The sequence below is a fragment of the Grammomys surdaster genome, unplaced genomic scaffold (assembly GCF_004785775.1).
Source record: "Grammomys surdaster isolate TR1022 unplaced genomic scaffold, NIH_TR_1.0 270, whole genome shotgun sequence".
Lineage (NCBI taxonomy): Eukaryota > Metazoa > Chordata > Mammalia > Rodentia > Muridae > Grammomys > Grammomys surdaster.
The window spans coordinates 2,192,711-2,206,333 of record NW_021604711.1 but is presented as its reverse complement, the minus strand read 5'-3'; the positions used below and the strand labels follow the sequence as shown (position 1 = coordinate 2,206,333).

The following is a 13,623-nucleotide window of genomic DNA, read 5'->3' as shown; positions in this document are numbered from 1 at the left end:
AGGTCCTGAGTTCAATTCCCAACAACCACATGGTGGCTCAAACCATCTGTAATGGGATCTGATGCCCTCTTTTGGTGTGTCTGAAGACAGTGTACTCAGATACATAAAATAAATAAATAATTCTTAAAAAAAAACTATTCCTTTTGTATGTGCACATATCCATGCACGTCTGTGCATGCATGCCACTCTGTGGGTGGAGGTCAGAGGGCAACCTGTAGGAGTCAGTTCCCTCTTCCCATCTTGTGGTTCTGAGGCTATAAGTCAAGCATAAGGCTGGCAATAAGTGCCTTTACCTGCTGAGTCATTTCCCAGCCCTCTCCTGCTTCTTTAAATGGTCTAACTAGAGGTGGGCTCTTACTTGCAGAGGTGTGGCTATACAACCTTTTCTTCTTTGCTCTGTTCTTGATGCCAGGACAGCATGGCCTAGGAAGGGTCAGGACAGCCTGCAGATGTGTTCACACACAGATACACACATGACCGTCCCATGTCCTGTCAGTCTTTCTTGCTGAGGCCAGTCCTTGCCTCAGTAACAACAGGAACAGCAATCTGCCTACTATCATTTGTAAATCTGCTGAAATCAGCAAGACCTTTGCAAACAGTGAGCTGGGCCAAGCCACGCATTCAAAGGGTGATGGGTGAGAAACAGACCACGTCTCCTGGACTTGGATCTGGGCCTGGGCACTGATAATGGCCTGGGTCAGAACAGGACACAAGCTAGCATGGTGGGTGGAGAGCAAAGAGCCTGCTGGGGGACAAGGCTGCTCCAGGTTGACGTGAGCAAGGAGGAAGGGTCATCCTCATCTTTATTAGGAAGTATACTGACAGGCCCCTGGCCTGTCTCTCTAATTCCCCTGCTGGGTTCAATGCAGAGATAGTCTAAGTAGTGGGAGAAAGAACAGAGACTACTGTGTAGGATGGTCAATGACACAGAAGGCTACCACTGTGCAACAGCAGGATGCTGAGATCAAGGCAGTGGGTGGGCTCTTCTGCACCTCCTGGCAGCCATTATACAGGTACATATGCCAGCTCAGAAAGGGAGTCCCCACCTGTCCCCCACCAGTCTCTTTACACAGAGACCACAGGAGGCTAAGATCTGGTTTAGGAAGTAAAGGGCCCTTCCTTGTCCAGTGAATGGGTGGGCACAGTCCCCTTTCATTCCAGCCCAGGGGGTCCTGGGAGCCCTCTTCTGCCTTGCCAGGCAGGCAGGCATGCATTCCCATACATTTCCTGGACAGACTCAAAAGAGAAATATCTGCAAAAATGTATCAAGTGCACACATACTGCTTTCTCCCCTGGGAGCCTTCTCCCCTGGGATCTGACTACTCACAGGAACTGGCTGTGGTTTGGGGCTAACACAAATGTCATCCTTTATTTCAAAACCTTCTGACTCTTGGCTTGACTCTTTCCAGGCCCAGAGTATGACAGGACACTATCCAAGCCACCTCACAGACAGGTTCTGACCCTCAACTGCCTTCCCCTGGAACTGGTACTACTTTGATAGGCCAGTAGTGAGTGGCTCAGATCAGCATTTACTTTCCTTGTGAGGATCAATATTTTATCAGTGCACTACCCACCACCAAGAGGTACTCCCTGGTGTCTTCCCTAGGCTGTCTCTGCCATCTTCTGCTGAATTATCCAGCCAACTTTCCCAAACTGTCTGTCTTTATCACCTTATCTCCTGAAGACTGTGGGCAAAACACAGGCTTGAAGACCTACCATTTCTGAGCTCTGTTTCCGATTGTCTAGTGCAGAAGCGAGTCCTCCAACAGCCTGGGGATCCTCATAGGTGACCCTGAAGAAAAGCAGTGCAAATGAGCTCTCTCCCAGTGGGTGCAGAGCTATGCTGTGACCTGTAATCTTTTTCCTATCTCATGGTGCTTGCCTCAAGTGTGATCTTGGCCTAGGACAGAGGCTAAGGACTCTCTGGCTGTCTGCTCCCAGCAGATGAGATGTGGAGGTAAGTTTTGGCACCAGCTCACGCCTAGAGTCAGTCCTCTAAGACCAGGGATACCACACTTTTCAAACATCCCTGCCTTGAGTAACAATACTGAAGCTCAAGAGAAAGATGTCAAAAGTGTTCTGGAAGTACTCAAAAGAAGAGGCTTCAGAAGGCAAAGTAATTATGTTACAAGGCTGAGTGGATGGTGTACTACTCCCAGATGCAGGGGCTGTCCATTTTGGAATCAGTTCCCCCATTTGTGTATGGCTTGTCTTGCCCAAACTACTTGGAGAAGCCTCTGCTCTGAAGTATTCTGTTTTTTGCTTTTCCTTCAATTGGTTGTATGCTGGGAACGGGTCTGGTTGCTTGCTTTGTGGGGAGAGGCTGAATGAGGGAATTAGGGAAGTAGGATTTATCCTCAGTCCTGAGAGGGCTGTAGAAAAGAGAAATCAATCTGTGAGGAACAGAACAGACAGCCCTGAGGCAGAGGAGAAAGGGAGACTGGGCCGGCACTCATTCAGTTTTAGCAGTTAACAAGTCCTCACAGTGATATTTTTAAGTTTCTAGCAGTCTTAGATCTGGTAAAGAAAGGGCTGCTTCTCCTTTTAATGTGACCAGGCTGGGACAACATCCCCTCACCCACTAGTATCTGCAGAAAGCCACTCAAAAGAGTCCCACATACGTCTTTCGCTGTTCGGCCAAGGAGTTTCCTCTGGTCTGGGCAAACATGTCAAAACCATCTTGTGGCTTGCATTGCTGAAGTGAACTGAGGGTGCCACTGACACTCTCTGTCCCCAAGTCTGTGACAACAAAACAAGAAGCAGATGACAATAAATGTGGGTTGTATAAAAAGCTAGTAAAACTGTTTTATTATTGTATCATTATCATTGTCTGTCTGTCTGCCTGTCCGTCTCTGAGTGTCTGTATACATGCAACTCAGGTTGTTAGGCTTGCATGCCAAGTATCTTTATCCACTAAGCCATCATCTTGTTGGCCCCCCAAAATACGAGTTTTTGATGGAGTGCCCCCAAAAGTCAGGATGCTAGTCCAATGGGTTACAACACTGTGGTGAGAAGGTGTCCTCAGCTCCCAGTGCAGCATACACAAGAACCAGGGCAAGCGAGGCCAGACAGGCTTTGTCCTGAATCTGAAACTGCTTAAGGAGAGAGAGGTATCCAGGACAGAGAAGAGACTGCTGGAGGTGAAAGGGTGAGCAGGGTGAGTGTGCCTGCAGCTTCCTCAGGCCCCACCATGGCCACTCACAGACAAATTTAACTTGGAAGGTATACCCTGGGCACTCAGAGCCAGAGCTCTAACACACCAGGTGAAATCAACACGGTCCTTGGCCTCAGGAGCTCATGCACCACTCAGCAGCTAGGAAGACCAAACCCTGCAGTGTTTGGCTTCACATGCTGAGAGAGGCTCAGGTGGGTCCTTCAAGATTCGGGGAGGTGTGCTGCAGAAGGGGAAGAAGATAGACAGACACTAGGGTTTGGAGAGCCAGGCATTGGAAGTGTTAGACCTTGAGAGGGATGCATGAAAGGCATGGCTAAAGAGGGAGAAAAGAGCTGACCACTAAGGTAAAGCATCAAATGGAAAAGCAGGAGACACACTTTGAATTTTAGCTATTAAATATAGTAGCTTACACTTGAACTCTTGGCACTTGAGAGGCTGAGACAGGAGGCTTGCTGTGAATTCAAGACCAGCCTGGGCTATGTATTGAGTTCCAGCCAGGCCACTATACAGCCAGTGAAATGGCTCAGCAAATAAAGGGACTTGCCACCAAGGTGGATGTTCTGCATTTAATCCTTAAAACCTACATGGTAGAAGGAAAGAACCAATTCCCACACGTTGTTCTTTTATCTTCACATGTGCACATACACAAAGTCTCTCTCTCTCCCTGACACACACACACACACACTAAATAAATAAATCATTCTAATTTAAATTTAAAGTTATACATATATATGTGACACATATATAAATATATGTCATCAGCCAGATAGATTGAAGGGACAGTCTACTCTACCTTAGATATATGCTACAGAGGAAACTGAGACACCAGAATTGTAACAACGGACAGGCCACTGAATAAAAGTTTAATCCAATTGAAGTGGAATGAATATAGAAAAGAAAAAATAAACTCAAAGTAGAGGAAAGAATTTTGAAAGCCATGGCTATTAGTTTCACCAATATTAGAATTTAATTTTATATAACTTGATATAAATGAAACATACAGAGTCATTCACACACTTTCACTGTGGAAAAATGAGGAGTCTCTCCTAAATGTCATACAATAGAACAGTTGAGGTTGATGGTATAGTTTGAGATAGGCAAATATATCATACCACCACTTTCTGTTTCCTGGCCCTGTGCAGACATTGCCAATTCATCCCAGATTCATCTTTTAGGGATTGATGTATAACAGTTAGCTTTAATTGTCAACTTCATATAATCTAGAATCACCTGAGAAGAGAATCTCAACGAAGGACTCTAAATCAAGTTGGGATGTGGCCACATTTTGGGGGGGTTGTTTTGATTGCACTAATGGAAGTGGAAAGGCCCATCCACTGTGAACAGCAAGATTCCCTGGGTTCGGGTTCTGGACTGTAAAATGTAGAGGTTGGGACTGAGTGCAAATAAGCATACATGCATTCATTCTCTCTGTTCTTAACTGTGGATGTGACTAGCTGCTTCAAGTTCCTGCCTTTACCTTCCTACAGTGAAGTGCAACTTGGAATTGTAAACCAAATACATGGCCCCTATGTTGCTTTTTTGTCAGGGTAATTATTACAGTTACAGAAATGAAACTAGGACAACGTGGCTGTAACTGCCCTTCAAACCTATGTTCTGAGCAGCCAGCAAGATAAGACACTTGCCACCTTTAACCTAGTTAAACATGACAAACAAATCATTTCAAGCACAAAGAATACTCCAGATAAAACATGGAAAGTTACTTGTCTTTTGAAAAGGAAACAATTTCTACATCATCAGAACTTCCTCCACCTCTACTTCCCAATAAAGGCTTAAACTTCATATTTCAGGAAGGAGGTTATAAAGTGAAGGTAGTGCAACTGGCTGGGACTCAGGAGCACACCTTCATGGGGACTGTTCCAAAGAGAAATGCAACAAAGAGAAAGACATCCAGGGAGGGAGGGAAGAAGGAGGTCCTTTCCCCCACTTTTAAGACACTCACCCAAGCCTGCGAGTTGGGAGGAGAGAGAAGATGGGGGTGCGGTGCTTCCCACCATGGGGCTCACCACAGCGGGAGAGCCTGGGCCCAGGTCTATTAAGTTGTCTTCAGTAACTTCACTTAGTACCTGTCAGGAAATGAGATTGACAGTAAGGTCAGCCCTTGGGTTATGTTCCAGCAACCCCATACAGATCTGCATGCACTCACGAGAAAGGGCATCAAAGCTGTCCAGCCAATGGAGGATGGGTCTCCTTACCTACCTGAAGGGTACATGGTGGACTCAGGTTAGCAATGAGCCCCATGCCTTGCCCTCCGCTTTTCCCTGCTCACGGAAGGCATACTGAGTCACTAGAACACTGCCTCACTAATGACTGTGGACTGTCATCCTCTGCCTTTGCCATCAAGATGCCTGCTAGCTCTCCAGCTTCCTTTCAAACAGAGCTTGCTGTGTGGTTACCCAAGTATTTGTATTTGGTCCCAGTTAGAAAGTGAGGCCTGAGTAAGTCAAGCTCTAATGTGTGTACGGGTAGGTGCCCATCTCAGAAGACAAGGAAGCTCCAAAGTACACTTACTCCATTGCTGGCATTCTGAACGGATCGGCCGGACCTGTACCTCTCGAACCTATCAGGAAGAACAGCAGACATAAGGAGGATGTGAGTGAGGACCAAAGGGCTGTGTTCTTAGTCCTGAGAACACTGGGACCCAGCAGAGGCAGAAGAATGGTCAGTACTGTAGTGGAGGGGACCTCACATGTTCAATGTGTCATGCTTTCCTTGGCCTGGGACTCCTGTCTTACAGGGTTAGCTTCACTGCCTCTCCCGTAAGCACCCTGAGCTGGCATCAGAACAGGGTATTTATTAGTTGGTTCTAGGAGGAGGCCACCAGATGCATCCCCAGCCATCTCCTCACACATCTGGCCCCAATGTTCCTCCACTCTCTGAAGGTGTGACTGGGTCACCAGTTCTCCACATGGTTGTTTGTGGAGCCTGGCAGGTGAATGCAGAGCTCCCTCTGCTCCACAGAACTCTGCTTGGGGGTAATCAGCTTATGGCTAAAAATACGCCTAGCCCAACCTCAGGAAGAGAAGGGAGAAACTGGAGAAAGGCCTTGCCAGAAACCATAAGATGTTTTGTGCCACCTACCTAAGGGCTGCCAGGAAGACAAGATGGAGTGGGCCCTGCCAGGGACACTCCCCTTTACACCCAGGCAGCAGATGGCTCCAAAGGGAGCTTAGCTGAGAGCAACTGAAGAAAAGCACCCCCTCTGCCAGAAGTCATTCTTAACCTGGTAGAAGCTGTGAAGTGTCCATAGAGGACAATAGATCTTGTTCTGTATTCTATGTAAAAGCTCCAAATGACACAGGCAGAGGGGAAGCCAACCACCTCACCTCAGCTACAGCTGGGAAACTAGAGACCAGAGAGGCACTGCCCTATGCTGCCACCACAGTAGGTGTGATCAGCATCTGGGACTAGGGACCAGTGTGACTAGGTGTACACTGTGGGCTTGTTTGGTTTGAGTTTTAGAGGGTTTATTGTAGACGCACAGGTGGGACTCAAGAGAGCAAAGAGTTGTGTGGCAAAGAGGGGTGCTTTAGGTGAGACTGGAAAATACCAGCGAGCCAGAGAAAGCATGCTTAGGCTATGGCCAGCATCTGAGAGAAAAAGACAGGAAAGAAGACAGGCTTGATTCAGAAAGGTGGGCAGACATAAGTGAACCATGGCAGCTCAGAGACTGGCCCCTTATTTACTTGTTTATTTGTTTATTTTTTTGTTTGTTTGTGTTTATAGGCCAGGCATGGTGGCACATGCCTTTAATCCCAGCACTTAGGAGGCACAGGCAGAGGATCTCTATGAGTTCGAGGTCAGCCTGTTCTACAAAGTTAGTGTCAGGACAGCCAGGGCTACATAGAGAGACCCTGTCTCAAAACAAACAAACAAACAAACAAACAAAAAAAACCCAAAACCAAAACCAAACCAAACAAAAAGAACAAAAAACTCACAAGATTTGTAGGAGCCAGAGGAGTCAAGGACACCAGAACAAGTCTCACAGAATAAACTAGCCAGGACTCACTCATAGGGCACAGAGAATGAAGTGGTAACCATGGAGCCTGCATGGGTCTGTGCTAGGTCCTCTGTATATATGTTATGGTTGTTAAGTTGGTGTTTTAGCTGAACTCCTAACAGTAGGAATGGCGATGTCTCTGACTCTTTGGCCTGTTCTTGGGACACTTTTCCTCCCCCTCACCTTGGTATAACGGTTTGTGTCTAGTCTTACTGCCCCTTGTTTTGCAGAACTCAGTTGATATCCCTGGGACGGCTGTTCTTCTCTGAAGGGAAACAGAGGAGGAAGGAACAGAGCTGAGGGAGAGGGGGTGAGGACTGGGAGTAGTAAAAGGAGGGGGTGTATTGAAAACAAAACAAAAAAAAGAAAACAAAAACAATCAACCAACACACAAACAAACAAAAAATAAAGGAGAACTAAAAAGACCAAATGGGCATGGTGGTGGGTAACTATAATCTGAGCATTTGGAGAGAGATTGGGGCAGGAAGGTTAAGAGTTCAAGGCCAGTCTTGAGATATGTATGTGTGTGTTGTGTGTGCGTGTGTTTATGCGTGCGCACGCTCGATTTCGTGTGTCTATACAGAAAGATAGAAAGACAGAGACACACACACAGAGATCTCCTGTGAGTTCAAGGCCACACAGAGTGATCTCCTGTTCTCTATACCCCGAAAAACAAAAACAAAAATCTCATTAAAATAAATTAAACAGCTGGGCAGTGGTGGTGCACGCCTTTAATCCCAGCACTTGGGAGGGAGAGGCAGGCGGATTTCTGAGTTCGAGGCCAGCCTGGTCTACAGAGTGAGTTCCAGGACAGCCAGGACTACACAGAGAAACCCTGTCTCGAAAAAACCAATAAATAAATAAATAAATAAATAAATAAATAAATAAAATAATAAAAAAATAAATTAAACAATATCCAGGAAACCAGAAAGATGTGTGGTTTTTCTATGGCTGTTTCTGATGCTGCAGAGGTGCTTCTGAAGTCTTTGTAATTGCAGACCAGTTAGCTTATGGGCAGCAGTCACACATTACTTCCTGGTATACATCTCCAGTGAAGGGTTAAATGAACTCACTGGGCTGCAAGAGCCTCCAAAGCACATGCAAGCACAGTCTGTGTGCTGTTCTTACTTATGCCAGATCACTGTCCTCTGACAAACTTACACAGAAAGCTGCCCTCAGCAGTGAGTGGCCACAAGCCTCCAAGGGGCTCATACTGCTGTCAGGCTTCTTAATGGAGAAGGTTGGCCTAGAGTCAAGGCAAGCCACAACCCTGGGCCAATTGGGAAGTGCTCAAATCGGTACAGATGGGAGCTGTTCTCGCTGCTACTCACTTAAAGCTAGGTCCAGAAGAGACTTTTTAAAAAAAAAAAAAAAAACTCTGTCCTGTGGGAGGCTTTGGAAAGAAAAAAAGAGGGTCCAAGTTTGTCACTTTAAGTGGTTTGGCTGCAGGGAGAACTGAAGAAAAGTGTGTTTCCCCAGAGAAACAGTGCTCACACCCAGGCTACTTCACTCAATACCCAAGAAGTACTGACATTTACAAAGCGAATGATCTTTTTTCAAGACTAGAAATAGAGGAAATCCTGTTCTTTAGTAAAGGTTCCCCTCCCCCAGTCCCTTTCAGATTCAAAGGATCATCAAAGGAGCAGGTGCAAACCCTGTCTCAGCCCTCCCTGGGACTCACAAGGAGCAGAGGTGGATTCTGCAGTCAGCTGCTGGCTGTTCTGTTCTCTGGAGAACAAGAAGCAGTCTTTCTGTCATCCAAGAGCAAACGAGCATCTCTGATGACTACTCCCCATCTCTAACACCTCCCAGGCTCTCTCAGCCTCCCTCTCCCTGCTTTGTTTATGAATGAAATTCCTCTGATATACCAATCATCTTCTCAAGGAAAAAGACCGAAAGGACTCTGGCCCACCTCTCATAGCGAAGGAAGACGTTGTTGAGGTCATCGTTGACATGCAGGAGCTCCTCGGTGACCTCCTCATTGGACACTCGGGAGATGAGCTCTACTATGCGGTGCTGCATGGCTCGGCAGGTCCTGTTCAACTCCTAGGAAACATGCACTTCTAGCAGAGCCTGCTGGGAATGCTTTTCTCATGTTCTACTGCCTTTGAAAGGATTTGTACTGTTTCTTGAAAGTCACGGAAGGAGTACATGCTTGTTCATAAAACCAGACGTGTGCAGAATGTGAAGTAACAGCTCCCTCCTCTCCTGCTTCAGAGGAAGCAAGTACTTCTGTAGGCTTATGAACATGTACAAACACACACACACATGCACGCACACAAAATGATGTGCACACACATGCACACACACGAATGCACAGATACCCAGACACACACACACAGATATGCACATACATGCACACACACACATACACAAAGATACACAGACACAAGAGATATACACACATGAGCAAGCACATACACACACACATACACACATACTGCTGTGTATACACAAGTATATGTTAGTACCACTCAGTTTTAAAAAGAATATTTAATGCAAATAATTTGAAAATCAATATGGGATACCTATAAAGATAAAATTGAATAAAGTTATTTAAGCAGATGTATTCCTATAATTCCACTAAAAACAAAACAGGTAATTAAACCATCACATACAGAAAAAAGCTTTGGTGCAATTTTATGAGGAAGGACACTCCCTGGACCACATCTGGACGGCTGAAATAATATCGTAACTCCCATTTTGCTTTGTCTCTGTCAGTTAAGCTTTCACCTATGTTTGATTTTGGTTCTAAGTTAAAACCATCACTCTGTAGTGTTAAGGCTGTACTGCACACTGTCCTGGCATCTCAAGTGTGTAGCCAGTCTTTGCTACTTTGTGGATTCTTTATCCCACCAGTTTCACCCCCTATTACTACACAGGAAAGAAAGAAGGACAAAGGAAAGAGAGAGAGAGAGAGAGAGAGAGAGAGAGAGAGAGAGAGAGGAGATCTCCCTGAATCTAATCTTCTTATTTTTTCTTGAGGACTATTAATAAGCCACATCCAATCCCCTGAACGACCACCAACCACCAACTGACACCTCAGGGCCCTATCATTTATAGACCCTCTGAAAGGTTCCCAGAATTCCACACATTACACAGTCACAGAAGCCATCTGCAGCTGGTAAAACCACGCCCCTGCTAGAGCACGTGGCAAATCATAGTCAGTTGCTGTGATCAGTTCAGAGCAGCCTCATATCCTACACCTGGGATTAAAACAAAAATACTCTCTTATAATATCTCTGTGTTTTTAAAGAAGCCAAAATTCCAGAATTGTCACTACACAGGTGTTAGATGACTTCAACAACTAACTACAAATCATTTTAAAAGCTTTTGTTTTATGTCTGTGTGCCTGAGAGTATGCTTGTGCACCACCTGATCGCAGGTGCTGGTGGAAGCTGGAAGACTGTGTCAGATCCCCGGGACAGGAATCACAGGGAGATGCACAAGTAGCTGCACAAGCTGGGTGCTGGTACTCAGACCTGAGTCCTCTGCAAGAGCAGTCAGTGCTCCTAACTGCTGAGCTATCTCTCAGGCCCAGTACAAATTATTTTTAAGATAGAAAAGCATGATTCTTTGTGCTTGCTTCTCTTCAACAAAATCTCTTAGGCTCCTTTGCCTACCACTTCCTACAGCCTGAATCACTTCTTCACCTGGATGTCACACTGGACAGATCTTGCTCTCCTGCTACTGTTGAGTACATAGCTTTTGTAATTTTTCTTTTTGGCCAACCCAAACAATGTAGCAGTTAATACTCATGCCAATTCTTACATACTTGGGCAAGCCCTTGCATAGCATGAGTTCCTCAGAAACAGAATCTCTCTAGTGAACATGTTACATTTAGAACACAGATTGGTGGTCAGAGTAAAAGACCCTCCACGAATGAGGCCATTCTACTTGCATTGCCAGCAATGGCACAACTGGACCGTATCTTATGGCAGCATCATGTAGTTTACAGTGGCATGTCTGTTAAGTTACTGGGATCTCAGAAGCATTACAGTTCTCAGAGTTCTTTTCCTGTTGGCCAAAGACACACCTGCCACCCTCAGCCACCACAGGAGCTCTCTCAACCCTTCAGTGCATCGTCTCCTTAAGACAGACCCTGTACCTCATGGGCTGGTTTATAGGAGCCCCCTTGCCCCAGAGCAAGCTCCTAGCTAGGCTCTTGTTTGTAGAGAGCCTTAAGCACCTGCTAGGGCCGTGCCCTCTTGTATGTCAAAATGAGGATGCTACAGAGGAAACATGGCAGATTGATCAGGCTGGCCTCTCAGCTTTCCTGTGGGCCATCGGGGTCAAGGCAGAAGTGAAATACTGTTCCTGGACACTGGGGGGAGCTAATAATCCAGTCAGATCTGGGAACAGGCACCAAAGCTGGCCAACCTTCTCATAGCTCCACCTCAGAACCACCTCAGTCTGAAGATGGGTCTTACAGACTACCAGATCTAGTCACAGCAAGCACAGGCAATCTTTGCCTCTTTTTGTCTCATCACCCCACTGTCTTGGTTAGGAGACCTACCTCTCTTCCCACTTTCCTACCACCAAGGGCGACACGTAGCAGCACTTTCCAATGTCCCTGAGAGAATGAATAGACAAGGGAAGTGGCCCTCTACCCACTCAGTGCTTCAGCTTTCCATGCTATGAAACTTGTGTGTCCTAGGCCTGACTGTGCTCTCTCTTCCCACAGTGCTCAGCCTCAGGGATCAAGGCTTGGCCCAAGTAGATTATCGTGGATGCACTCAAATATAGGCCAGAAGAGACTGCACTTAGGTAGATAAGAGTCAGGTGTTTACCTGAACAAAAAGATTCTTTGAGCCTCCCTCCACCCTGGATCCGACCAGGGCCTGTCATCCTCTCTGTCTAGCCAGAGCAGCACTATCAGTTTCTTGAGCACCACACAAGGAATGGCGGTATCTGGACCTTCCAGATGTTCCTCTGAACAGACCAGACCCCTCCTCTTGGCTCTCCAGAGGCTCCTACCCTGGAGAAGCCAGTGTGAGCTTCTCTAGCTTTGGAGAAGGAACTGTGAACCCTGGAAGAGGCTCTCCAACAAGGGCAGACTCCACCACAAAGGCCAGGGCAGGAAAGCAGGACCCTGTCTAGTGTTCATGGCTTAGCAGCAATCCTTGGGGCCTTGGTTGGGGGAAAGGGAAGGAAAAAGTCAGTCAGTTCTCATTCCAACTGCTGGCCAATGGAAGGTGGAAGACCTGCAAGTCAGAGAGCACATGGTATGTTGCTGCAAACAGTCCCAAGGCTCTCTGGAGCCTTGGGCATTATCTTCTAGAGCCCAAGGGTCATCTCCAAACATGGCTTAGACTTTCAAGGATGAGAGGTGGCCTCACGAACTCACCACACTGCTCAGGGATGGTGAGGGGATGGCCTTCTGACAACAATGTCCTTTCTTTTCATTAAACTCCTACTTATCCTTCCAGACCTCAGGATGTTTCCCCACCCCAGTGTGCTATCATATAAATTTCCAAAAATATAGCAAAGTACCAGACATGGCACATACCTTTACAGCACTAGGGAGGCAGAGGCAGGCAGATCTCTAAGTTTGAGGCCAGCCAGCAAGCTCTATACAGCAAGTTCCAGGAGATATATATATATCTTGGCCCTACCTCAAAAACAAACAAACTGACCGACCAACCAACCAACCATGCAGATGCTGGAGAGGTGAATCAGCAGTTAAAAGCACTTGCTGTTCTTGTAGAGGACCCAAGTTTAGTTCTCAAGGTCCTTAGTCATTCACATGGTATACATAAATACACACAGGCAAAACACTCATAAACCTAAAATAAAACAGATACATTTAAAAAATACATATACACATATGTGTGGATGCAGATAATAAAAGTACAACCACTTATATTTTACAGTGTCAGCTTTGCCACGTAACTCCCACACAGTTACCTCCCTGCCCACTCAGAATATTTTCTAGAGATTCTGGCAGATCCACCCTTAGCAGGGCTCACACAGCATTCTAGACCTGGACTGCAACTGCTGCCCCACACTGTCAGTACAGCTCTCATAGTAGAGCATCCAAGTAACAACTAGCTTGCCCCGCTCCAAAGAGTGGAAGCTAGATTCAGATCTTAGATTCATAGGAGAGTCATGCAGCACACTGCAGAGCATCTTAGACACTGCAGAGTTAGGCATGGTGGTATATGCTTATGATCTCAGGAGCCTGAGGCAGGTGAGTTACATGTGAGACAAGACAACATAATGCAATGATATCTCTCAGTAAACCCAAAACTAAGCAACTAACCAAAACTCATGGCTGTAGCTCTCAAAGCATCAGGGTCCCACCTACAAAGGAAGAGAGCAAGGTTATCATTGCCTCCACCACAGAGCACCACTCAGAATGGACGCTGAACACTAAGCAGCAGCAGCAGCAGCAGCAGCAGCAGCAGCAGCAGCAGCAGCAGCAGCAGCA

At 46.4% G+C, this 13,623-nt stretch overlaps 1 protein-coding gene across 1 annotated transcript in view; it reads right to left on the bottom strand.

Moving 5' to 3' along the window:
• Tom1l2 (target of myb1 like 2 membrane trafficking protein) overlaps window positions 1–13,623 on the bottom strand; it is a 119,217-nt gene that overhangs the window by 13,246 nt on the left and 92,348 nt on the right. The window contains exons 8-12 of the mRNA XM_028776455.1: window positions 9,106–9,239; window positions 5,705–5,753; window positions 5,136–5,259; window positions 2,622–2,739; window positions 1,717–1,792 (exon numbers count right to left, since the gene is read on the bottom strand). Of these exons, the coding sequence (XP_028632288.1) occupies window positions 1,717–1,792; window positions 2,622–2,739; window positions 5,136–5,259; window positions 5,705–5,753; window positions 9,106–9,239 (501 nt within the window). The remainder of the gene's footprint in view (window positions 1–1,716; window positions 1,793–2,621; window positions 2,740–5,135; window positions 5,260–5,704; window positions 5,754–9,105; window positions 9,240–13,623) is intronic.